Source organism: Paramisgurnus dabryanus, chromosome 14 (assembly GCF_030506205.2).
Source record: "Paramisgurnus dabryanus chromosome 14, PD_genome_1.1, whole genome shotgun sequence".
In the NCBI taxonomy this organism is placed as follows: domain Eukaryota; kingdom Metazoa; phylum Chordata; class Actinopteri; order Cypriniformes; family Cobitidae; genus Paramisgurnus; species Paramisgurnus dabryanus.
Genome location: NC_133350.1, coordinates 11336535 through 11363825, shown reverse-complemented (window position 1 = coordinate 11363825; position 27291 = coordinate 11336535). Strand labels below are relative to the sequence as shown.

Sequence of the window (27291 nt, the reverse complement as noted above, 5' to 3'; positions counted from 1 at the left end):
CATACACCATGGAAAAATAGACATTTTAAAGTGTATTATTGTTTATAAATGCATGTTGTTTTCATATAATGTGATTATTTATAACATATTGTGTACTAAAATGTGTGAATAATATGCGTAGGCATTTGTATAACTTGATTCATTTTTAAATGTTAGTTTTTTATATCTGTAGTATAACTAAAACTGCTGCTTATCACATGATCTAACCCAGTATACTCTCTCTTTTTACAGGATTCCAACAAGTCGAGCACACAGAGCTTGAGTGATACAGGCTACTCCTCGGATGGAATATCCAGCTCCCAGAGTGAGATTACTGGCTTGATCCAAGAGGACTCCGTGAAACTTAATGAGAGGGGGTTCTCCGACCAACGCAGCCCTCCAAGTCCATCAGAATTAACAAAACTGGAAAGTTCAATGCGTCCTCTGTTAGAGTCACGTACAGCCACTGACCAAGGAATACATCGTGATGGAAGTGACACCACAGAACAGCAGAGACCTCGATCTCTGACTATATCACAAGATCAAGAGTTTGAATCTGATGAAGAAGCATCAGATGATCTTAGCTGTAAATTACGACATGACTATGTGGAAGACAGCAGTGAAAGTGGTCTTTCTCCATTACCAACCAGACAGAAGAAGTCGCAGAAAGACCAAACAGATGAGGAGTTCATGAGGAGACAAATTCTGGAGATGAGTGCAGATGAGGACGATATGGCAGATGTTGAGGGCCACACAAAGACAAAAAGGAGCCATAAGCACAGTGGAGATCTAGGAAAAGAGAGACGTCGCCTTACACAGCAATCTAGCAGTTTTGAGGAAGACACAAAAGGCACTGACACCTCATACAAGTCAAGTGAAGCAGATGACATGATGGCCTCACAAGGCGGCCTAAGAAGATTTAAAACTATAGAACTAAATAACACAAATTGTTACAATCGTGAAATGGAACTCAGCACAGATCATGACCTCAGGGAACCTGAGCTTGAGATGGAAAGCCTTACTGGATCACCTGAAGAAAGGTCAAGGGGAGAATACTCATCAACGCTCCCTGCAACCACACCAAGCTATACCTCTGGCACTTCTCCCACATCTGTGTCATCAATGGAAGATGATAGTGATAGCAGCCCTAGCAGACGACAAAGGCTTGAGGAGGCAAAGCAGCAAAGGAAAGCAAGGCATCGATCCCATGGCCCACTGTTGCCCACAATTGAGGACTCATCAGAAGAAGATGAACTGCGAGAAGAGGAGGAACTCCTCAGAGAGCAGGAGAAGATGAGAGACTTAGAGCAACAAAGGATTCGCAGTACAGCCAGAAAAACTAAAAGGGACAAGGAGGAACTGAGGGCACAGAGACGCAGAGAGAGGTCAAAGACACCTCCCAGTAACCTATCACCTATTGAAGATGCATCCCCAACAGAGGAGCTCAGACAAGCTGCTGAGATGGAGGAACTTCATAGATCATCCTGCTCAGAATACTCTCCCTCCATGGATTCAGAGGCAGAAGGATTTGAAATGGGTTCAAAGTTGTACAAATCTGGAAGTGAATACAATCTACCTACATTTATGTCTTTGTACTCACCAACCGAGAAAACCTCTGCTGTCTCATCATCTGCAGCAGACAAATCATTAAAAAGTGCTGAAGAGGTTTATGAGGAAATGATGCGAAAGGCAGAACTGATGCAAAAGCAGCAACAACGAACACCAGGAAGACAAGGGCAGCAGGAAAGAGTCAAAGATAGCAAACACCATTTAGATTCTGGAACAGCATCTTTGAGTCCAGGTACAAGTCCAACCCAGGTCTCAGCTCCAGTCGTGTTCTCTGGAAGTGATTCTGTAGATAGAGGGGCACAAAGGATGCATGCTGTGCAGAGTCATACACAACAAAGTAGAATGAGCACCCAAACCTCTAAAGTAGGACATACAACTGGTACCCCTCAATCTCATGTTAGGCCGCCTGGTCCTACACAGTCTCAAGGAAAACCTGCTGTTCAGGGGACAGTACAGGGTCAAGTGCCTGATCCTGGGGCATCCAGCTTAACAACAAAGATGTTCTCATATTTGACAGGCTCAAGTCCAACCACATCTCCTTCTGCTTCCCCATCACAAAGTCCTACTCGTTCCCCTGTACCTTGTCCTACTTCTACAGTGGCACCCACTCAAACCTCTCAGATCCATCACAGAGCTGGGGCACCACGCCTTGCAAGACAGCAGTCCTCTCAAGATTCCCCAGTTATGGTTATCACATTAGGATCAGGAACCCACAGTCAGCCCACCAAACCAGTAACTGTGAATTCTTCCACCTCACCTATATCCTCACCAACAAAGGAGGGCCAACAGACAATATATCAGAATGAAACAACATCACCCACATCTCCACAGAGGTATCCAGCCTACCCATCACCTCAGCATAGCTTACAGAGGGCGCAGATATCAGAGCGAGTTAGCGCTGCCACCTCTGTTGGTTCTCTTCCTGTAGGAAACATATCCTTGTGTAGAATTTCCACAGTCCCAGGCACCTCAAGAGTTGTGGAGCAAGGCACAATTGCCCCTGGTAGTAATATAATAGACCTTAGAGCACCAATGAAGCCTGCCCCAATTATTATGACAGACAAGGGTATGGACCTAACGTCTCTGGCGTCTGATTCACGAAGGTACTCATTTGATGGAGAAACACCTCCAGGTCGGCATACTGCTGTACAGCCTCTTATCATGAATCTAAATGCCCAGGCACAACCTCAGGTGACAACAACCACACCTACAACAGTTAGTGTGACTGTGGCAGCATCAATGTTTATGTCACAACCAAAGCAACCAGTTGTTTATGGAGATCCATTGCAAAATAGAGTTGACTTTGGTCAGGGAGTTGGATCTGCAGTTTGTCTCACCCAAAACAGGCCACTGATCGCAGACCCATCTATTCCAAAAATTGATGCATGTCTGGAAAATCTGGGACTCCAACAGCAACAACTCCAAAAGCAACAACAAAAGCTTCAGCAACAGCAAGAGCTCCTCGAGCAACAGCTCCAGCAGCACCAACAAAATGCTTCTTTTGCTCGTTACAACTTAGCTAATCAAGTCCAACCAATGTTGTTAAAGAAGGACTTAGTGGTAAGCCAGATCACATGTGGAGGCACACAAACAGTGGTCAGTTCTATTTCAAAGATATCTCCGCTTCCTCCAGTACCCTCATCATGTTCTACATCTTCCACCCCCACACTTGGTCATGATATATATGGTGGGGCGGCTTTGGAATTAAAGAACAAGCCTTCTGTAATTAACCTCTCCACAGGGAAGCCCCAGATAATGATGGTACAGTTTGATGAGAAAAACACTCAGGGGGGTACTGTGACTCAGCTTGTTAAACGAGAGGAGCCTCAACCACCACAAGAGGTTCTGGATCTCACAGGACAGATTAAACCGGAGAACCAGTTGGCTTGCTGTGATGTTGTCTATAATTTGCCATTTGCTGGTAGTTGCTCAGGTTCATTTGCTCAGCGAAATAAGCCTGCAGAAGTTAATTTATCAACAGAGCCATCGCAAGCCCCTGGGCAACAACCACAGTCTGGAAAAGATGGCTACCAAGCAGCAAATATACAAGGGGCTGCAGATGGATCTTTTACCTTGCCTCCTCAAGGACGACTTCCACCATCAATGTCAGATAACAATCTAACAGGTTCAGGTCTCCAATATTATCAGAAGACTGAACCTGGGGACTTAGCAGTAGACTTAAGCACCATGAAGCAAGCATATGAAGCAGGGTACCTGGGAATGGGTACCCAATATGGATCTTACACAGATCTACGCCATCAAGGAGTTGATTCAGCTCCACCATTACCTTTGCGAAGATATGGTTCAATGTCCAACATTAATGCAGAGTATGGTTATCCTTCTCGTGATCTTGGTTTTCAAGAATCCAATCTTGCACAGTACAGTGCCACTACAGCCAGAGAGATTAGTAGAATGTGTGCTGCTCTTAACTCCATGGAGCAGTTTGGTAGTCATTATACTAGTAATCCGGAGCTTCTCCAATATGCTGCAGGTAGAGGTGGTCCTAGACTTAACCTTCAGCAAAGCCTAGCATCTATTAGAGCCAACCTGTTATATGGTCCTGATGGCAGACCCACAGTGCATGGTCAAACACTTACAAATTTAATCAATGCTAGACAAGCTAGCCTAAGGTCTTTATATCCCCCTGCAGTAAGAACAGCTGATGGCATGATATATTCTACTATCAACACCCCAATAGCATCCACTCTTCCAATTACAACTCAGCCCACCCCTGTTCTCAATCCAGTATTAAGAGGAGTATATGGACCTTCAGGAAGTGTAACTGCTGTTCCCCTGGCTACCCTCACCAGGTTGCCTCAAGTTACCCCAAGAATGCCTCTTACTGCCCAAGCACATTACAGATATCCTCTACCAAACCATTTTTCAGCAACAGCTTCAGAAACGTCCCCAGTAAATGTAACACCTAATAGTACCTCAGAGCAGGATGCTCCAGTTTACCTGGGAAAGCCTGCAACATCTGCATCACCCAAAACTGGTCAACCTGTGTCAAATTTGGGTATGCAAGGTATACAACCAATTCAGACCAGTGTAGTGGCAGTTAATTCAGTCATAAATGAACAGGGTCCTCCAGCTCATATTTCAGTAGAAGGTACTACAACACATCTTCAAACGCAAATACAGTCCCAACCACAGTCATTAGTCAAAGGTCAGGAAAAGTCTCAAGCACAGTGCCAGTCTCAGACACAGCCTCAAACAGTGCCACAAAAACAGACCCAGGCAATTACCAGAGTCTTTCCAGATACAGCTGCTAGTACCACAATAACCACTTCTGCTAGTATTGAGAAAGAAAAAGAAGAAGAACGTTTGCGACAGCAACAGGAGCAACTCTTGCAACTAGAGAGAGAACGTGTTGAGTTGGAGAAACTACGTCAGCTGCGTCTACAAGAGGAGTTAGAGAGGGACCGTGTAGAGCTCCAGAGGCACAGAGAAAAAGAACACCTCCTTATGCAGCGGGAGATACAAGAACTACAGACCATCAAACAGCAGGTTCTTCAGCAGCAACAGGCTGAAAGGGAAACACAGCTGGTAATGCAACGAGAGCAGCTAGCCCAACAGAGGATGCAGCTAAACCAAATTCAGTCCCTGCAACAGCAGCTCCAGCAGCAGCTTGAAGAGCAGAAGAGGCAGAAAACAGCCGCTATTGAAGCAGCGGCGGTGGCTGCAGCGGCTGAGGCTGCAGCTGCCTCAGCAGCTGCTTCTGCAGCAGTTACAACAGCTCAAGGTGCCATTCAGGGTGTAATGGTTGGTGGAGCTTCACCTCAAACCATCTCAATTATCTATGATCAAAATGGTAGAATTATTCCACAAGAAGGTCAGAGTGTGCAAATCTTACCTTGTGCTGATGGCCAGATGGTCCAGGCAGTGATGTCCTCTAGGCCTTTGCCTAGCTCTGCCTCAGAAATGTCTCTTAAGAGTAGTGAAGATCATGATGGCCGGGTTATGAAGAAACAAAACTCAATGCCCCGTTTGAGGAATGGTTCAGAGGAGGAGTCAGTCAAGAGAATTACAGATAGCTGTGTCCAAACTGATGATGAGGACACAGAAGACAAACTCATGTCTCGTCGCCGTAGAACTCGACGAATAGCTGACAGCAGCGTTCAGACAGATGAAGAGGACCAGGGTGAGTGGGAAAATCAGCCTATACGACGCAGGCGTTCAAGATACTCCAAACACTCTGAGTCAAGTTCAGAGCCTAAGAGTGATGCATCTAAAGTTACATCTAGCATCGCCATTCAGACCACCAATGACTCATCATGTCAGACTGAGTCAGACCACTTATGCAGAATATCTCCAGCCATACACATTACCATGGCTGAAACATCAAAGGTTGAACTCCTTCACTACATATCTGCCCCAGAAAGGACCCATAAAGGAGAGAGTTTGGCCTGTCAAACTGATCCAGAGGCCCAGTCACATGGAGTGGTTGCTCCTCAGCTAAGTGTTCCCACTACTGTTAGCCCCTATTCCACTAGTTTGCAATTAGTTGGTGCCACTCAAACCAAATTTGAAAGGAGAAAGCCAGACCCATTAGATATTGGATACCAGCAGCAAGCTCAGCAACAACATGAATCTCCTTCACGTCAGCCACCAAAATCTCCACAAGTGCTATACTCCCCAGTATCTCCACTGTCCCCCCATCGTATGATAGAGACAACCTTTGCTTCCAGTGAGAAACTTAATAAGGCACATGTTACACCACAGCAAAAAGCTTTTACTGCAGAGTCACCTCAGAGGCATCAGACTATTCCAAGGCCTATAAAGAATGTTCAGAGGTCCATGTCTGATCCTAAGCCTCTCAGCCCAACATCAGAGGACCAAGCCAAGACCAAGTTCTCCTTATACCAAAATCAAGCCATTCCAGGAAGCCAGGTATGAAAAAATTTAATTAGTAAATCTATGTAAAAAATTGTGTCGTGTACTTAAGCTGTGTGTGTGCGAGCAGGCAGCATAAAGGGAATAAACATTATGAAAAGTAAATACAGTCACATACTTCAATAAATACTTTAACTACAAGTAAAAATGTTGGCATTTACAGTTGTTGTCAGCTAGAAATATGAACATTTATCAAATACCTCAATCGATTTTGGAGAGAAGCAATTCAATATGTAAACAATTTGACAGTAAAAATGTGGTAATTGCCTTGACATTTCATGATGTCACTTATGTTTTTTACACTATGTCTGGACGTCTGGATCTTAAATCGCTCAATGTATTAATGCAAGATTACTTTTTTTTATGAAAATTGTTTAAATAATTGGTCGCATTCTTTTAACAAGAACTTTCTAGCCTGATACTCCAAGTGTTAGGTGCATAAACTACTTAGACTTATCTTAGAAGTTACCCGTCTCATTTTTATCTTCAACGTTGGTCTTAAATTTTTTAAAGCTAGATCGGTCTAATTTGAATCTGAAATGTAATTTTACAGTGTTTTTAATTAGGGATTTTTTTTCTGTTTTGGCCCATTTCTGGGGGCAAATTTGTGCATAGTGAACAGAAGTTTGTACACAAACGCACACATAGAGGAAAACTGCTATATCTGGCAAGAAGTGCTAGAGGGTGGTACAAAGTGTAGGCATACTGGATCAGCCATGCAGTCTTCTGGCTTGTCAGCAGCTGGACAGAGAGGTCCAAATCTTATTCTCATTTTGGTTCCTGTCTAAAGAAATGCTCAGGCTTGTCAAAAAACAATCAAATGTATTCCGAGAACTGCACAAAAGCTAAAAGGAGCCTATTTTTATCACTTCATCCTTTGCGTATTTGTCAACTGAATTTCTTTATGGAATCTCAGCTTTAGGTATGCAGAATTTTTTTATTAATATTTGCTATATATTTCATGTAATATATTTATATCAAATGCATCCATGTGTTTACAGTAAAATATTGGGTACCACCTATCTTTACAATAAAACAGGAATAAACTGATTTTTGCTGTTAACTTAACTTATGTTTAGTTATTTACAGAGGGTAGACTCATGGGTATATGTTTATAATTGTTAGACTGAAAAAGCTACAATATGTTTAGTTTATATGAAATTTTGCATGTTATAATAACTTGAAAGTCCAAACATCAAACCTGAATTATATACTCCAAAATGTATACAATGATGTATGAGATTTATAAAAATAAAAAAAAACTACAAAGATAAATAATAATAACACTCTGTAGATATTCAGAATAGCACTATTCCTTTTTATTGTCCACATATACATTAAAGGCATAGTTCACCCAAAATTTAAAATTATGTCAGAATTTACTCACCCTCATGTTGTTCTAAGCCTGTATAAGTTTCTTTATTCTGTTGAACACAAAAGAAGATATTTTGATAAATGATGGTAAGCACACAGTTGACTGTACCCATTGACTTCCATAATAGAAAAACAAATACTATAAGTCAATGGGTACGAACTGTGTGCTTACCATCATTTATCAAAATATCTTCTTTTGTGTTCAACAGAATAAAGAAACTTATACAGGCTTAGAACAACATGAGGGTAAGTAAATGATGCCAGGATTTTCATTTTTGGGTAAACTATCCCTTTAAGGGAGCATGACTTTAGTTGTGAAATATGATGTATCGGTATGCAATAAATGCACATTTTCATAAAGTTGCAGTCTCAAAGCTGATTTTGGCTGTATTTATACTGTGATAATAATGAATCTCAAACATTTCTGTTGTCTAGATATCAGCCCTGCAGCAGCAGCAGAACGCCATGATGAGAAAGGTGAAGAGAACGCTTCCCAGTCCGCCTCCAGATGAGGCGCCTCTACCAATTGTGACTCCGGCAATACCACATATGTACACCTCCCCTGGAGTGTCCCAGAGGGTTTTGCCACGTTCCTCTCACGGTGCCATAAAAGCAGGCTTGCTAAGTGAACTGAAAGCTGTAGAGCAAGAGTCATCTAAATTACGTAAACAACAGGCTGAGTTAGAGGAAGAGGAGAAGGAGATTGATGCTAAACTACGATGCTTGGAACTAGGCATCACCCAACGCAAGGAGACCAGATCTAAAGAGAGAGAGAGGCGAGAGTTGGCATATATACGATGCATAGGGGATGCACGTGACTACATGTCAGATAGTGAGCTGAATAATTTGCGTATTGTGGGGGTAGCGGCAGGAGCCTATGAAGAAAATGGACTGTTGTCACGCCCAAGTACAACACCTCTTAACCAGTTTACTGCTGATTTGAATGCGTCTCAGTATCCCCCAACTTCCTCATATGTTCCATATCAATATCCACAGCCCCAGCCCACACCAACACAACCACCCACTGCACCATATCAGCAAATTGGGTTTCAGCCACCACAGTACCAAACCTCCTCACAGCTCCAGCCTGGAACTTTCCAGCCTCATCCTCCCCAACCCTCACCTTACCAGACCCAGGGACCATATCAGACTCATGGCTACAGTCAGCCTCCTTATGAGCCTGATCTTGGTTTGCAGCAGCCTGGTCATCAGGGCTTTCAGCCACCTACTGGATCTTTACCAAGGCAGACTCTACCTTATCCTACCCAGACCCTGCCTTACCCACCCCAAGCTGACATGCTTTCTGTCCATCAAAGACCACAACATACCTCACTTGCTGATCTTGAACAGAAGCTGCCCACAAACTATGAAGTTATAAATAATCCTTCAGTTCCAATAGCGACATCAGCTCAAGAGACTGGATTCAGCGGTGCCTATTCCTCACCACTGAACAATTCTTATGGTCAGTATCGCTCCTCTGACCAGACTTTGACAGAGCATATCCCCAGTCCATCATCAGGATATGTAACAGATGGTGTCTATGCCACAAACCTAGAACAGAATATCCCCAGAAATTATGTCATGATTGATGATATCAGTGAACTGACAAAGGAGAATATGGGGTCCTCCGATATGTCACGGGTAGGTTATGGGAGTGAGAATGGACAACGTGGACCAACCTATGGAGATGGGTCTGACAATTTATATGGAAGAAATACAAATGCCTATCAGAATGCAGTAGACAGCCATGGACATCCAGTTACAACTGTAAGTGGTGGATCTGCTTACTATTACGATGACTATAAGCACTCTTCCCGCAGCAGTGGTGGAATGGGTAACCAGAAGCACTCATCCAAAAATTTGGCACCCGCTGTTTCCTCCAAACGTAGCAAGCATAGGAAGCAAGGCATGGAGCAGAAGATCTCCAAGTTCTCTCCGATTGAAGAAGCACGAGATGTAGAGTCTGATCTAGCCTCTTACACCATGACAACATCAACAGGCGGTAGCTGCACTGTGGTGTCCAGGACTGGTATGAAGAAGAGCTATGACCAACAAAAGTACTATGGATCAAGAGAGGCAATGGAGGAAGATGATCGTCTTTATGGCTCTGGGCGATCGAGATCCACAGGTTATGGAATGGATAAGATTTCTTCTAGAGATTCAAGTGGCTATCGAAGTAAGTCTTATGAGAGGGACGCCATGGAACGATCACAGAGGGGCATCCATAGTCGTAGTGGACGTCCTTCTATGCGTACGCAGAACTCAGAAGAAGAGAGCCCTCTCAGTCCCGTTGGAAAGCCAATGGGTGTTGGTCGTGGCTCTGTGCCAGATCCTCATGATGTACGAAATCAGTATGGCTCCAGCCATTCCTTACCAGATGTACAGGACCACCATATAAGGGATATGCCTAAGAGTCATGTATATAAGCCAGAAGACCCTTACCTTGCAGATGACATGCACTGTGCTGTTTCAGATAGTGAAGGTAACTGGTGCTAAATTACAAACTGACTGTTAAAATACGTATAACAATCAAATCATGCATGCCAATGATCTTGCCTTGAAGGCAGAAGAAAAGACTACTGTGTGTGAATGATGTCCTCATTGCATGCAACCATTTATGCCTTTTTTGCATGAACTGCACAATGTGTCCTGTTTTCTGTTAATGTGATTCAAGTGTCTCCACTGTCTTTGAGTATCAGCAACGATGGCTGTTTTTTTTTTTTGCTTTGAGTTTTTCTGTTATTGGGATTTGGGCATTGTGCTTCATCCCCTGCATGGCTTCGTTATATTCATATTCTGCCCTTTTGCACAGCATAACATATTGACCTTTTGCTTAATTTCCCAAAAGCCTATCATCTGGGTCAGGAGGAAACAGATTGGTTTGAAAAACCACGTGAACCTCGGTCAGATCGCTCTAGACACCACGGGAGCGGAAGTCATTCATCCTCTAGCAGGAGAAGCAATGTTAAGCACACCTACCATGATTACGACGAGCCCCCTGAAGAAGACCTGTGGCCTCAAGACGAATACGGCCATCAGCGACATCCTTCTTCAACCTCATCTCGCGAACACCGTCACCATGTTAGCAGCTCAGGAAGACACTCCTCTTCCCGGCATTCCTCAGATGATCCCAGGTCAACGCGATCTACACGATCCCATCCAAAAGATCCTTCTGCTCGCACAGAAACCCGAACCAGCTCGTCAACTTCACAGAAAAGATCCACCGATCCACGATCTGTCAACCACCGAGACTCAGGAGACTACTCTCGTGATCCATCCGGCCACCAACATGGCTCAACTGGACAGCGGGGACAGAGGCAACCGAGTTCATCCAGGAGGCAGGAGCCCTCCACAAGTTCCAGGCAGCAGCATGGAGAACAGCAACCACCACCACAGCAAGGACAGCAACGATCTTCAACAGGTCAGCAAGCATCTACCAAGCAGCCACCTGAGACAGCACAGCAAGGACCGCAACAATTGGGACAAACGACCCGTACGCAGCAGCAGTCACCACAGCAGCCTGGGCAACAGCCAGCCGCCCAAATGGGAACAACACAGCCCACCACCACAGTTGCTGGCACAGGAACAGGTACAACTCAGCAGCAACCTAAACCAGGTCAGGCTCCAGCACAGGCAAGACAACAACAGCCAGGAGCACCAACCACTGCCCAGCCAGCTCCTGCTATGGTGAGTTTTCATTCATTGTTGTAGTGGCAACGGATTTTAAGTTGTTCTTTATGGTATTTTACTGTGTTGTGTTTTACATGTGGTACAAAAGCAATTGTTTACAATGTCTGCACAGGCAAAGCCAGACACAGCTGCGCCTGCTGCTGCGCCAACTCCTGCAGTCGCTATTGGTTCAAAAGCTATACCGCAGACTGCAAAAGTACCCCAGACTCCAGTCACAGGCATTGGTAAGTAGTACTTAAATGACTTATTCAAGACCTCCTTCTTTTCAGTATGATTTTGTGTTACAGAGATGTTGGAAACAGATTTGTAACTCTATGCAAGTGCACTTCGTACTTCATTCCTGGTCTTTTGTCAAAAAAGGAATACAAATTGAGCCTTTTAAGGTCTTAAAACTTCTGTTGGAAGAATGTACTATTATTTAATGCAGTCAGTTGTCCTTTTTCTCAACCTTATCCCATAGTCTCATAATCAAACTCATAAGTTGAATCTTTTAGAGCCCCAGCTGAGTAGTCAGGTACGTACTGTAAGCTTTGTTGTAGCACATCAGACAATCACTGAGGTCTTTCTTTCTCCAGGGTCAAAGGCAGCACCCCGACCAGGGGGGATAGGCAGCGCTGCACAGCAAGCTGCAGAAGGGGAGAATGTTCTCACAAAGATCCTGCAGGGTGGAGCCGCAGAACAAGCAGGAAAATTGGGAGATGGTATGAAACTGTGAAATATTAGCAATCAAGATTTTGGCAACAGAAATAGAGACAGATGTTACGGAGAATATGTGACATGTCTTGGCTGAGGATAGTAATTAGTTGCCATTTAGCAGATGGTTTTCGTCCACAACAACAATTTGAAGGATAGCCCCAGGGAGTATCCAGGGGTTAATGCGAAATGGTGAAGGGGTGTAATTGATCAAATTATGAGTTTACTACTACATCTAGGTTTTCTTTATATGTAACGATATTGCTGCTTGTTTTTATGTTTCTAATAAATTTCACATATGTATCTTTCACACAGCTGTATCTGCTCTCGGGAAGAAGTTTACTTCACTTTGGTGATGTGTTAATAGTAAGGTGAGGTTTGTTAACCTGTCACAAATTTTACATGCTTTTTCAGAGTGGTTAAATGCAAACTGGTAGTAAGTTGTTGCTGGTATGGCTGGTAAAGCATAGCTTTTGATATATTATTGAGAATAAAGTAGACATGTGTTACACCAGTAATATCCTGTTACATCTAATTTTGTTTCAGGCTTTGGTGGTGACTTGAATTTTTAGAGCTGAAAAAAACTATGAATTTGTATCTGCCATTCAACATCTTCAGCTGACAGCGGGGTACACCTGTGGACACTGGTGAGTATTCTTGCTGTTCATTGTACTCTACTGAAAACAAGACAAAAATACTAAGATTTTTTTTTCTTGAAAATCATTTTTTGCAGTGCAGAGCTCAATGCATTCAAATATTATATGCCACTAAGCACTCAATCCCATCTTCTGTTTTCGGTGTGATAGATAAACCAAATGTAAAATCAGTCCTATATTTAGCATCTCTCAAATTTCTTATTACATATATGCATTTTAGCCAAAGCGACTAATAGTGCATTACAAGGGATATATATTTTTTGTCACTATTTGGGTTCATTGGGTTCAAACCTATGACCTTTTGCACAGTTAAAGCAATGCTCTACCACTTAGCTATACATTGGCTTTCAGTGGGTGTGGTGCATGTGTAGATCAAAAGAAAAGATCTGGGATAAAACAGGTTTAGGGTCTCCTAAAACCAATTCTAAACCGATTTATCTCTCAGCTTACTGCCCGATCAAAATCCTTTATACTGTACATCAATGTCTGTCATATACACCCCTCAGACATTCGAGTTAATTCTTTGAAATGATAGTGGCTGCATTTATGCTGCATTGCGTGGAGTGTATGTACACTTGTCTTGCTAAATGCATGCTCTGCATTACTATCTACCACTTTTTCTCAATATATGTGCCGTTCTTCAATAGCTATTACATTTACGCCACATTTATTGTGGCGATGCCAGATTCTTTGGGTTTATGTCCATATGTTCTGTTATTTGTGTATGATTGAATCAGATGGTATGCATTTTGCTGGTGTGATAAATTCAGCCTCTCGTGCCATCTAGTGTTGTTTAAGGTAGAAGTGTATAACCCATATACTTTAAAGAAATATTCCCCATTCAGTGCAACATCTGATTCTGTAGCATGAAATGTTTTATTGCAGTGTATACAGTATATTACTTTGAAAAAAAAACACAAATCATGGTAAAAGGTCAGAAAAAATGGTCTGAAAAGGTCGTAATGCTGAGTTTACACCAACCGCGTTTCGGGCGTCAAAATCGCGTCTACCGCACGTGGTTTGCCGCTTGAACAATTTGGATGCATTTGCGCGTGTAAAGCGGAGAAGACGCGCGGAAAAAGCAAGCATTTGACGCGCGTCAGTAGCAATCTCCGCTTCTTGTGGGAGGGGCAAGTGCTATGCTGTTGTCTGTTTGCAAAATGACTGATGTTGATTGTGCATTTATCGAGAGAGTTACCAGTTTGTATTTGGTAACTTACTATAGGGGGAAAATAAACGGTGCGGGTCGATAAACTTCACGTGAGTCAAAAGTGAAGTGTGTATTAATTATCAGGTTGCCCAATGTCCTCACTGACACTCTTCCAAGCGAGGTCCTTTTTATTCCTGTCTCCTCTATAGAAATAAGAACTTGTGTCGTATAGCTCCGGGTGACTGCTTGTGGACAATATCAAGCGTTGGTTGAATGAGTGACATGGGTGTGGCTGCACCACAGCAGCAAGCAGGCTCGACGCGGCACGAAATTCCGCCAAAGTTCAAATTTTTCAACTCGGGCATCAGCTGCAAATTCGCGTGAACCGCAAGATGCACAAAAAGCACCATTTGCGCTTACCACGTGTACGGCGCACAACGCTCAATTCGCGCCTTTTTCGCGAGCTTCACGCGCCGCGTCGAACGCCTCTTCCGCGCCGCGGGACCTCATGACGACGCGTCTTCACATTAACTTAACATTGAAATCACTCGCGCTTCACGCCTCTACCGCGGTTGGTGTAAACGCAGCATAACATTTAGGTAAAGAAATTTACATATTTGGTACCAATACACTGAAAAAATTATTCATCCATTTACTCAATATTTTTAAGGTAAGTGGTTGCAATCAATTTATTTAAGCTACATAAAATATTATAAATAAAAATAAATAAATAAATAAAATAAAAAAATGTTTGTTAAATGTAGCTTAAATAAACTGATTGCAACCACTTACATAAAAATTGAGTAAATTGAATGAATATTTTTTTTCAGTGTACTAAAATTAACTTTTTACACTGCAAAAAATTATTTTCAAGAAAAATATTCTTAGTATTTTTGTCTTGTTTTTAGTAAAAAAATATCAAAAAATTCTTAAATTAAAATGCTTTTTCTTGATGAGCAAAACGACTCAAGAAAATAAGTCAAAACAAACGAAAACAAGCAAAAAAAAAAAAAAATCTGCCAATCTACCCCATTGGCAGATTTTTTTTTTTTTGCTTATTTTATCCACAAATTCACTTAAATTTGATATTTTTTGTCTAAAAACTAGACTTTTTTTCTTGGGTCATTTTGCTCATCAAGATAAAACATCTTGGTTTAAGAATTTTTAGATATTTGTACTGAAAACAAGACAAAATACAAAATAAGAAAGTCATTTTTTGCAGTGTAAAGGGTACTGCCCCAGTAATAGCAGGGGTAAATATTTTGAGTGCATTTTCTAACAGTGTGCACTCTAAGTATTGTATTATTAATGAGTGCTTTGATTATTGAGTGAAAATATCAAATAACTTACTATTTCTTTCTGTCTGTCTCCCCAGATGAATAATCCAAAAAATCCATCAAAATTCCCAATAGGAAAATTCAGAGGTATGGTCTCTAACCAATCAACCTACACTGGATGCTAAATCTCTCTTCCATAGCTTTTCTATCGCTGTTGAAGCAATCGCAACATATCAGTGCTCAGGTGACCCTGTTTTAAAGCCGTGTGAGGTTTTCTGGCAGCTGCAGATCTTAGCTTTTCACAGTTCAAATGAAGACTCGGGACACAGGAACGATGGAGAACGACTCTCGATGAAGGCTTCAAACGAACAATGTCTCTATTGCTCTGTTTTAAACGCGTATGCTCGATTTCTAAGATCTTGACATTCCAATATGGCGATGATTGACCCTCTCTTTATGAATGTTTTCCTTTCTTCCTTAATCTTTTTGTCACGTGTGTACTGAATGCAAATGTGTAAACTGTGGACATGGATTGCACGCACAAAAAATATATATGTATACATATATGAGATATATATATGAATCCATATCTAGACACCTTTTCAGAGTCTTTAAGGGTGAAGCCATGTGCACCTTGTGTAAAAAGCTGGTTCTTTAATGTCTAGTCAAGTCCAGAGGTCTGTAATAGGTCAGAATGTTAGTATAGTCGTATCCATTATTATTATTATTTATATAATGTTAAGCCATTACTATCCCAGAATTCTCTTTTTTTGCCTCATTTTTTTGAACATAAGCCTTACTGATATGTTTTACCTCACATATATTTTTTTTAAATCATCCTTACTTGATTTATTTTGCACAAGTGTACACTGCTGAACATGTACATATCCTCATAAACACTCTGCTAATGTAAGATATTAATTTGTGTATGGATTTCTATGTTTAATCTTTGGTATCATTATTTATATTTTCACACATTTCTTCTATATATATACAGTACATATACATTGTTTTTTCCTAAAGCAATAGCATGCTTATCCTCCCAGAGCACAATAATTTTATTGTTTAAAGTTCCTCAGTCACAAATCTGCTTTTGTCATACAACAAACCACATACTTAAACATACATATTACCCAAAAACACATTAACCGGTCTGTAAATCCACTACGGATGAAAGTACGAACCGATTTCAAATGTTCTTCTATGCAATAATTCATGTAAAACCATAACATCCTTCACCAATACTGCGTGACGGTAGGGTTCAGGTACGAATAAGGACATGTTTGTATGTATGCCAATATCAAATGACCAGTTCTCCTTTTTATTTTACCGGCATGCCCTCGTCTTCCCTAGTTTTCAGGGAATCTGTTGCCAAAGGGTTAACTTGTGTGGACTGTGGACATCCACCATCTCTGTTGCTTGCGGCATGAATCTGCTCAGCTCTCTTTGGCTCTTCGTGGTGTCGTCATCTGGTCTTTGTGTCTGCGGTACGATCAGTCGGGCATCCAGCTTATGCACTAGTTATTTCATCTCCATCCACAAAGTGGTTTTGTTTTTGTCTTGTGTTATGGTGTCATAATTTCGTGTAACCGGTCTCTGATATTCTGTGACCTTGACAAGACAACCAAGATTATGACGGAAAATAATCATCATAGGAACCATAGCTATGTGGATGAGATCCAAACCAAGACCAAAAAATGAAAATGATGTCCCTTTACTTGTCCTCATGAATTGATTTATTTCATAACTGAAGTAGTTACATACGGTATATATGAATGTCCATGCTTATTATATCAGATATACTGAAGCTGTCACTGGGGTCATATCCTCTCAAAAAGTACCTAAAGGGTGCATATTAGTCATTCAAAGGTATATATATCTGTACCACAATGGACCTTTTTAAGGAGCACCATCCCAATGATAGCTTTTGTAAGTTTTTTACACAAATATGAGGTGGATTAAACGACAGGATTTTTATTTTTGGGTAAGCTCTCCTCTACTTTAGCTCAGTCTGAAGATCTGAAAATGAAAACTTGTATGTGGTTTCAAATCTAAAACAGCCGACTAGCCATAAGCCTGCTTGTAATTAGTGTATGTAGCATGAATGCACCATTTTCATTCATATGAAAATCAGGGCATGCACGTTGAAAGCACAAACTGTTCATTACTATTTGCGTTACTCATTCGATGTATTTTTTCCTTTTTGATACTGGAATGCTGTTTAGTCAATGAAGACAGACATCACTGTTACCATGGAGATATTCAATAACAAGTGCATGAGCCAAAGTTGCCATCACAAAAGCCGGCCACAGTGATAAATAAATAAAAGTACGCGAAAGCAAACATATCCACACACAAACAGGCATGTGCACGCACACAAAGTCACACACAAACATACACTAACTGTCGCTGTAAATACTGACTTGGTTATTTTGTACAGTGTTTAAATATCATGAGTAAAATAATGATGGCCGTCTTGTGCAACTTCACATCGGCCCTGTTGCCAACCTTTTGTGCTTTTGTGTATAAAAGAATAATGATGATTATTGTTATTATTATTATGAGAAAATAATCATTGTATATGTTGCTGGCTCTCAATGACTGTTGACAACAGATGAAAAAAGAGACACTTAAAATCAAACCATTGGGTCTGTGTGGGGTTCTATACAGTACGTATTGTGTTGTTACAATGGAAATTATTTACAGTAAGTGGCTTCCATTATGACAGAAAAGTGAGTTTAGATTTACTAATCATTATTTATGTGTATTATAATTGAAATTGGCTAAACGTGATCAAGGCGACCAATAAAACAAGCTCACAAATGAAAGATTCACTCACTGTTGTAAGTGCAATGGGCTAAATGTGAGTCCAGTATTCATTGTGAAATATTGTGTTTTATTTTAATGTATTCCTGTTAAAAAGATAAATTTTGGTGCATCATGTCATGTAATGTGATTATGAAAATATTGAACCTGCAATTTGTTTCCAGACTGGAGAAGAATAAAGACAAAAAATGGTCATTTACATGGTCTTGTGTATTGATAACACTTCACCACCCTTTACAAACTATAAAAAAAGTATCAAACTCATCCCATGTTTGTACCATTGACATATTAATGCCTTTTTTCAACAAGTAATAATAAAAGGAGGTGTAAAACCATTGACAGTTCATTCAGGGCACATATATGTATTGTAGTCCAGGTACATACACTCAGTAATTACAAACTTAAAGGTGCAGTGTGTAATTTTTAGAAGGATCTCTTGACAGAAATGCAATATAATATACAAAACTATATTATCAAAGGTGTACTTAAGACCTTTCACAATGAACCGTTATGTGTTTATTACCTTAGAATGAGATGTTTTTATCTACATACACGAGGGTCCCCTTACATGGAAGTCGCCATTTTGGGCCGCCATGTTTCTACAGAAGCTCTTAACGGACAATTTTTTTTACTTTTTTTTAAGTTGTCTCCGATGATGACCTGTTTGTCCTTTATGGTGGCTACAGTAGCTTCTCTATGTGTTTCAAAAGCTAGGGGTGAGCAGTGGACTGAGGTGTTGGTTGCAATTCACAACCTCCCCACTAGATGCCCCTAAAATTTACACACTGCACCTTTAATTAATTACTAGTTATTAATTACATCTTCAATCATGTAATTAGATAACTGAACAAATTACTCTTTCCAAAATCCATTTAATTCATTTCTAAATCCTTTTTAGTAAATTATACAAAGAGAGGCTTGAAACGGTAAGAATAAATCATATAAAAGTACATAAGTTATTCTGATCACACTTTTTAAGGTCCAGTTCTTACTCTTAACTAACTATTTACTATTTTTGCCTCAATATAGTCCTCCTAAGTACTGCTTATTAATACTAAGTAAAGTATTTAAGTTTAATTATTGGTAGGAATTGGGTAGGATTATGGAGAATAAGGTTTTGCAGAATCAGGCATTAATATTTGGTTTTTAAGAGCCTACTAATAAACAGCCAACATCTCAGTAATATTAATGATAATAACCAACCAGTTAATAGTGAGAATTGGAAACTACACTAGATTGTTACCATTATTCTTATTAACTTACTGTATCAAAGTATTTAAGGTAAGAAGGAAACATACAAAATTGACTTTAAATGTTTATGTTAACGTCACTATTGAATTATATATAATTGTTCTACAGTCCATACAAAGTATTTAGTTCAATCACAGTACATCAGAAGTAACTGTAATTAAATTACAGTAACTAATTACTTAGTAACTAGTTACACCCAACACTGCATACAGTAGTGGGCAAAAATTATATTTGGGGTAAATTTGGCTTTTAATGCTTTCTCAGGTTAAATTAAATCCCCAAAATATGATGTGTATGGTTCAAAATTGACAAACTAAACTGCAAAATTATTAAAGGCAAACTATAGCATATTAGAGAATCTGGGTTTTATTCAAATATACAAAAAAGCATACACTCTGTGATTACAATTTGTGAGCCTGTCTGTGAAATCCTGGGTAAAGTCTCTATCTTATTCTCTTATTATTTGATAGGAGCTTCAAAGATTGATTTTACTCATTGATATCAATCTTTAATCTTCGGTTTATACTTCAAACACACCAATGCAACATATAAACTGTATACATTATTCAATGCATCTTTAAAATAGTTGAATATAACAGCGAATATGTCAGTTGTTCAAAGTTAGACATCACTTTCGTCATAAACGCAGTTTCACTTTTGAGCTTCAGTGGCACCTACCGGCATATAAGGGAACTGCAATACTTTTATGCTTCATGGTTTTTAAGTATGGTTTAAATAGTATAAATATTTTAGGCTTAAGTTACTCAGTCGACACAGTAAAATAATAAGAAAAAGACAAATCAATATTTTTATAAAAATATATTTTTATTTTATTTATAGCTTCCTGCCCCGCGAAACTATGCCTAACATTATTTTGGCCACTGTGCACTTGTCCAACCCATAATCTTGTGACTTGGGGCAGTAAGAAACCACTAAACGATTTAGCAAATTCTATAATCTCGAAATGGATTGTGGGATTAAAAGTGGTGCAGGCGATCATCGATCACGCAGTAAGCTAAAGTAAGACTCTATTTGTACAAACAATGGACAAGTGTAGAAATTTAAAATCGGGTTTAAATATTGACCATGTTTTTTTCTTTGTTTGTTTGTTTTTTAGATAAAGTTTGTATCATTGTCGTGTACGTTACCCCAATTTGGATCTATTACAAAGACTGTCCGAAATAGCCACCTATATCATTTATTACTGCACTATTTGAGGGAACATCAATTTTTTAACCCACAATGTACCAAAGTACACTCACTTTAGCCGCTAGTCGTCGACTGCTCGCCTCGCGCCGAATGAATTCTCGCATCACGTCGGAAGATGGCGCCGCACCACAGCGAGTGAACTAGGCTACTGTAGCTGTGGACTAGTAGTGAATAGTAAATTAGGTTATATGGGCCTATTTCGTTCACAGCCATGTTATCATAATGGTAACTTGCATCAGGGACCACTTACATTTTCGTAACTTCCTTTAGTAGGCTAAATGTAAAATATATTTTTTACTTTTTAATTTATCAGCGTGACAAAGAGGGGCTTGTTGGCATATGTCAGAGATAGGCCTACAAATGCTCAAGCAAACTTTCCCCAAATATCCAAAATATAAATGGATTTCCAACAATAAAAAGTAAGTTTTCATAAAGCCACTAGATGTCAGCAATGTACCGTTCTTAATGTGAGCTATGTGCTCTCTTTCATAAAAAAAGATTTTTAAAATAGGCTTTGCAGTCTGCTTGTTAATTTAATGTAAATCAATCAATTATCTCTCAATAAATCATCAATATTTTGTGCCCTGGCATTAAATTCTTAATTCTGAGGCTGTTAAGTAGAACCATCTGTGTTTAAAAATAAATGTAGGGTATCCATTATTCTTTATGAAGATACAACTAATATGCGTGTGTTAACTTTGTAGTAATGCAAAAGCTTGAGTCCCAATAGTTCTTCTGTTATCTATTAGACATTACTGTTGTGCTGTTTGTGTAACTGTGCATGTGTTTACTTGTCCACCCACGGTCACACATACTCAACATCAATGTTTGCTAAAATCCCTCAGTGCCAGGCAGGCTTACTGTATAGCATATAAAAAAGGTTGTGCTAAGATATAACTCAAATCACCAAGGGACTAGAATTGCTGGTAGTTAGGTTGTCATGCACGGTTGAGTCATTTCCACAGACGAATCAATTCATTTGTGGTGAACTTCACAGGTCATGGTGTAATTAACATTTCATTTGTTTTAAGATAAATGAGAAGCACAACAGCTATAAATGACAACTAATGTACATTGACAACTTTTTCCTTTACTATTAGAGAATGAACAATAGACTACCACTTTACCGCAGTGATTTATTCATCAAAATAGTCTTTTAACAGCATGTCACAATGATATTATCATATATGCCTAACAAATAAATCGATTATATTGTAAATTATATTACCAGCACTATTAAATCTCCTTACAAAGTGCTATTAGGGCCTATATTTTAAGAATGTTACAAATATATTTATCTTTAGCTCGATCTGAACATATTCACTACCTAGTTAATAGCTTCTAGTGCCCAGGGTAATGGTATGACAGACCGTCTCCATCCTCAAGCATCATGTCTGGAGAAAGTCACTGAGTGTCACTCAGCCAATCGCAAAGCACCGGAGGCATCATAGACAATTACAGCAAGGGTCACATGACCACACTTGGCCGAATATGATTGGCATGGCCTAGACGGTAGACAGCTCATGCTTCAACTTCATGGAAAGTTCTTTAAATGTGACCTTGACTGAATGCATTAAGATGAAGACACAGTTATTGTTCAATTATCATAGATTCAAAGACTTAAAATAACAGACTTAAAATAAAATCAAAGACTTAAAAGGACTTTCAATTACACTGCAAAAAATGATTTTCAAGAAAAAAAAAATCTTAGTATTTTTGTCTTGATTTCAGTAAAAATATCAAAAAATTCTTAAATTAAGATGCTTTTCTTGATAAGCAAAACGACCAGAGAAAATAAGTAGTTTTTAGACCAAAAATATAAAAATTAAGTGATTTTGTGCATAAAACAAGCAATGGGGTAAGCAAAAAAATCTTGCATTTTTCTTGAATTTAGTGTTTAAGAAAAATGTTCAAGATTTTTTTGCTCAAATCATATTTTGCAGTGTACCAAAGCATGGAAAGATTACATTTACATATTTTCAAACAAATACATGTTTAAATTAACAATTTATTTTTATGTTTTACAAAAAAGTATGTAAAAATATATAGGTCTTTAATATAGGAATATTAATAAGATAATAAGGTACAGAATCATGATTTTGGACAATGTTGTACAGTGTTATTTCCTGGTTGTGGTTCTGTTTCATTGGTTGTGTCTTTGTCATAGCTATTTTTTATTCGTACTACATGCTAAATGTATATTTTGTCCTGTATTTTACAGTATAGCATATGTGTTGTTCGTACTGCAAACAGTTTTGCCACATGGGTTAATAAAGTGTCTATCTATCTCTTATTTTAAATCATTACCCATTTTTATTTCAATTCACACATTTTATTTCTGACAAACACATATTTGTTTATTTATTAAGATATGCACAGTGTTTTAGTAACGATGTTTTAGTAAAATGTAACGAATTAGTAAAATAAAATAAATAAAATATGATTTTTGTATCTTTGTTATTGGAGATGTAAAGATAACCCCTTCAAGCTTCATTTGTTGTCATTATAAATCAATTGGCCTTATAAACTACAATGACTTCAAATTAAGCTTAACGAGTGATAATGCAGTGAAATAAACGCATGGGCGACAACGCCTCGTGTGACCGAAGTCTCTCGTCTGTGATTGTTCTGTGCGCTGGCCCTTTAAATTTCCTCCCCCTCTGAAGCTCAGTAGAAGCGTAGGAGGCGGGGCTTCGGTACGCGCGTCCAATCAGAGCGCGGGATGTTGATGCTGGAGTGAATGCAGGACGTGGGATACTGATGCTGATGCTGGGGGGACCCGCACGATGATGGAGCGGCGACGTCGCTGAAAAGGTAACGAAACCTTTAACGCTACGTTAGCTTTCATTCACCCGAATTAGCTACAGCTGGATGGTAAATTATCTAAATGAGGTCATATCCGTCGATGTAGACTAATTATAATATTTTTTAGAGTGATAAAATGAGCGTTACTCGTGTACTATAAACGGGGTGAAGCGTCGGTCGATGCTGTTTCAAAAGCATTTGCTTAACGATTAATACATATTCGTTTTTTGTTCAATATTTGAACAAAACGCAGTCTTTGTTTATCGATATATTTGATGTAGGCTATCTCTGTGTGCATGTTCCTGTATGTATGCAGTCTAAACGTGTTCAGTCACCTCTTCACATAGGCTGTGTGTCGATTACCTCGACGTTAGTGTATGAAATAACCAGTCAAGATTTATAGGTATTTAAAATAATGTTAAATCTATGTTTTCATTCAATTAAAGCATTAGAATTTCAAGTGTGTGATGCATTAGGATATTTTCTCGGTGATTTCTTCACATTTAGGAACGACCTGTCAGCCTCTCGGAGTGATTTTTTCGGTCATGATTGACACTGGTTCGGGCCAATCAGAAAACAGATGCTATATAACCAGTGGTTGAAGGGTGGGGGAGGTCTTTCACGTGTGGCATCTGTCTGCAATCTTCAAAAGAATTTATGGGTGTTTGAACTGTATGAAGAGCAGTGTGTCTGGTAACCCATGATTACATTATGGGATGTTAAAGGATCAGTTTGACCTACAGGCAGTGGTCAGCAATTTATTTTGTGACTGGGCACAATTTCTATAGAGCTCTCATTGAACATATGCTGAGATTTAAAATATTATTTATAGGAGAAAAACACGAAGCTTATATTAATAAAATGAAATTATGTACTTTGATAAGCTAAAGTGATGAGCAATCTTTACAATTATCTGCCTCTAATAGTACACATTACCATGGCAGGTGAAATAAATGCATTTTTTATTTCTTCTAATGTGTAAAAAATGTATCATGTGTTCCCAATTGATTCCCTTAAAACTGCAGGGGTAAACCATGCACAAAACTTGAAAGTCTTTTTTTGGCGCATGTCAAGTATCGCTTGGCCAATTTCTCCTTAAATTACACGTCTGGGTAATTTACCCTTTGTGTGTATTAACACACGATGTTCACCATCAGAGTGGGTGGCTGACAGAGAGAGAGAGAGAGAGAGAGAGAGAGAGAGAGAGAGAGAGAGAGAGAGAGAGAGAGAGAGAGAGAGAGAGAGATACTGACTCATGATATACATACTGTCACACTGATTAAACCAGTAATGCTGGACAGCAGCTGGTTTCTATATATTACTGGCCAACAAAGCTCTTTATGCCATTCAGCTCTTTCAAAAGAAGTGTCTCCTTCTTGACTTATCTTGACTTATGCGAGTAATTTGAGACCTAAAGGCTTGTTTTATTAAAGATTCGGTTTAATAAGTCAGGCTTCCAGTGACGGACATTACTATTACTGTTGCTTATGCTTGTGGTTAAGGGTTTAAACCAGTAAAAGCAGTTTATTCTAACAGTACGTTCACACGGGGCGTAAGCGTTACCGCTTCCCATTCAATTCAATTTTATTTATATAGCGCTTTTCACAATTGGTAATTGTTTCAAAGCAGCTTTACGTTAATAAAAGCAAGGAAAAACACAGAAAAATCGACAGATAGCTTAACATAATACAGATAGCATAAGCAACAGAATTTGCTGCGGCTATGAATCAACATTATAAGCGAACGTATTACTAATGTAACGTACATAAGAGGGTGCTAAGTTAAGCCAATGAAGGCTTACTCCCCGGGTTGAAAAACCCCTTAGGAGAAAAAAAACCCTGACTTTTTTTAACCGGGAGAAAAAAGTCCTAGGATTAAAAAACCCTTGGGAATGTTATGGTACATTCACACGGGGCAAAAGCGTTAGCGGTTGACGGATGGCTTGTCTGAAGCATGGCCAACAGCCAATCACCATAGCCGCAACACACGCTCCGGTCTTTCATAAACGTAATTGGCTGGCTCTGCCTAGGTTGTTTGCATAAGGCGATCGGATTGGCTGAAGCACGCGTTGCTGATTGAAAAGTTGAGAAATGTTCAACTTCCACCGCAAGAAATGGCAGTGACGCAGCGCAGACGGATCCACAATTCAGTTCGGCAATGCATGACGTCACCCATACTGCAAAAATATCAAAAAATTCTTAAATTAACATGATGAGCAAAATGACCCAATAATAAAGTCTAGTTTTTAGACCAAAAATATCAAATTTAAGTGATTTTGTGCATAAAACAAGCAAAAAAAAATTCAAGATTTTTTTGCTTACCCCATTGGCAGATTTTTTTGCTTGTTTTATGCACAAAATCACTTACATTTGATATTTTTGGTCTAAAACAAGACCTGTTTTTTTGGGTCGTTTTGCTCATTAAGAAAAAGCATCTTAATTTAAGAATTTTTTTTTTTTTTTTACTGAAAACAATACAAAAATACTAAGAAATGTTTTTCTTGAAAATAAAATGACTTTTTTACTTAGTATTTTTGTCTTGTTTTCAGTAAAAATATCCAAAAATTCTTACATTAAGATGCTTTTTCTTGATTAGCAAAATGACCTTAGAAAATAAGTCTAGTTTTTTCTTGGGTAATTTTGTTTATAAAAAAAAAAAAACTTTTAATTTAAGAATTTTTAGATATTTTTACTGAAAAGAAGACAAAAATACTAAGAAATTATTTCTTGAAAATAATTTTTTGCAGTGCATTACAAGTTAATGGGAAGCATTAACGCTTTCGCCCCGTGTGAATGTACCATTACATGCAGCAGAAGTTAAACTTTTCTCAACTTTTCAAGCGGCAATGCGTGCATCAGCCAATCAGATCGCCTTATGCAAATAACCTAGGCAGAGCCAGCCATACGTTTATGGAAGACCAGAGCATGTGTTGCGGCCATTGTGATTGGCTGTTGGCCACGCTTCAGACAAGCCTTCTTTCAAGCGCTAACGCTTCCATCCTGTGTGAATGTACCGTAAAGCACCTGGCAAGGTTCAGGTCTGGGTTTTGTGGAGTCCAATCAGGCTCTTTTACACCAGAATCTGTAAATCATTTTTTATGGGTCTCACTTTGTGCACAAAATCATTGTGATGTTGGAACAGAAAAGGCCCTCCCCAAACTCTTTTTCAAACCGGACGCACATAATTCTTTAAAATGTCACTGCATGCTGTAGCATTAAGATTGGCTTTCACTGGAATTAAGGGACCTGGCCAAGCCTTTTAATGGGAAGTGAGTGCTCACACGATTTTGGCTAGCATCTGCATAGCAACACCTTGGCAACCGTCCACACCAACTTATAGCATTGTGCGATGTGTGACAGTATGGTAAGCTAGGAATGGAATTTGGCCATAAAGATGAAGGGTTTTCGATAGTGCTGGACATGTCCTCTCTCTGGCAAGGAAGTGCACAGATGAAGCTGCCATCTGCAGTACCCTCTCTAAATGTCAGCATAAATGTACATTTCCCACACACATACACTCTCTCTTTCTCTCTCGCACCCATGAATGCCCACACATCTTCAATGCTTGGTCATACGAATGAAAACAGGTGCGCTCTCTTTCATCAGCTCAGTCACTGTTACCATAGCAACCCTCTCCACAGCATCAGCGTCATCCCTGCAAGCAGCAAGTGGTCCACACCTCTGAGAAACTGCGGGCCACTTTTCATTTTGACTCATCTTTCTGAAGAACAGACATTTGTGTTAATGTTCCTTGGACTTGGTCTTACTGAAAAAAAAATGTAGGAAGTTAGAATAAAATGACTTGTGTCTTATATTTTCTGATATGTGTATCTGAAGTATGTATTTCATGTGTAGATTTAAACTATTGCAAATAAAAGAAATGTTACATGGTAAGCGAATAAAATTGAGTGTTCAGCTTC

General features: G+C 39.4%; 2 protein-coding genes across 6 annotated transcripts in view; both read left to right on the top strand.

The window, feature by feature from the left end:
- Window positions 1–18306, top strand: part of bsnb (bassoon (presynaptic cytomatrix protein) b) — a 104411-nt gene extending 86105 nt beyond the window's left edge. For both annotated transcript variants that reach the window (XM_065240823.2, XM_065240824.2), the window contains exons 5-12: window positions 232–6438; window positions 8251–10297; window positions 10664–11502; window positions 11618–11729; window positions 12081–12206; window positions 12514–12569; window positions 12745–12845; window positions 15380–18306. In XM_065240823.2, coding sequence (XP_065096895.1) covers window positions 232–6438; window positions 8251–10297; window positions 10664–11502; window positions 11618–11729; window positions 12081–12206; window positions 12514–12554 — 9372 coding nt within the window. In that variant the 3' untranslated portion in view covers window positions 12555–12569; window positions 12745–12845; window positions 15380–18306. The remainder of the gene's footprint in view (window positions 1–231; window positions 6439–8250; window positions 10298–10663; window positions 11503–11617; window positions 11730–12080; window positions 12207–12513; window positions 12570–12744; window positions 12846–15379) is intronic.
- Window positions 18307–23297: 4991 nt separating this feature from the next.
- Window positions 23298–27291, top strand: part of erc2 (ELKS/RAB6-interacting/CAST family member 2) — a 69945-nt gene continuing 65951 nt past the window's right edge. For all 4 annotated transcript variants that reach the window (XM_065240828.1, XM_065240829.1, XM_065240827.1 and 1 more), the window contains exon 1: window positions 23298–23381. The gene's annotated coding sequence lies outside the window, so the exon portion shown is untranslated. The remainder of the gene's footprint in view (window positions 23382–27291) is intronic.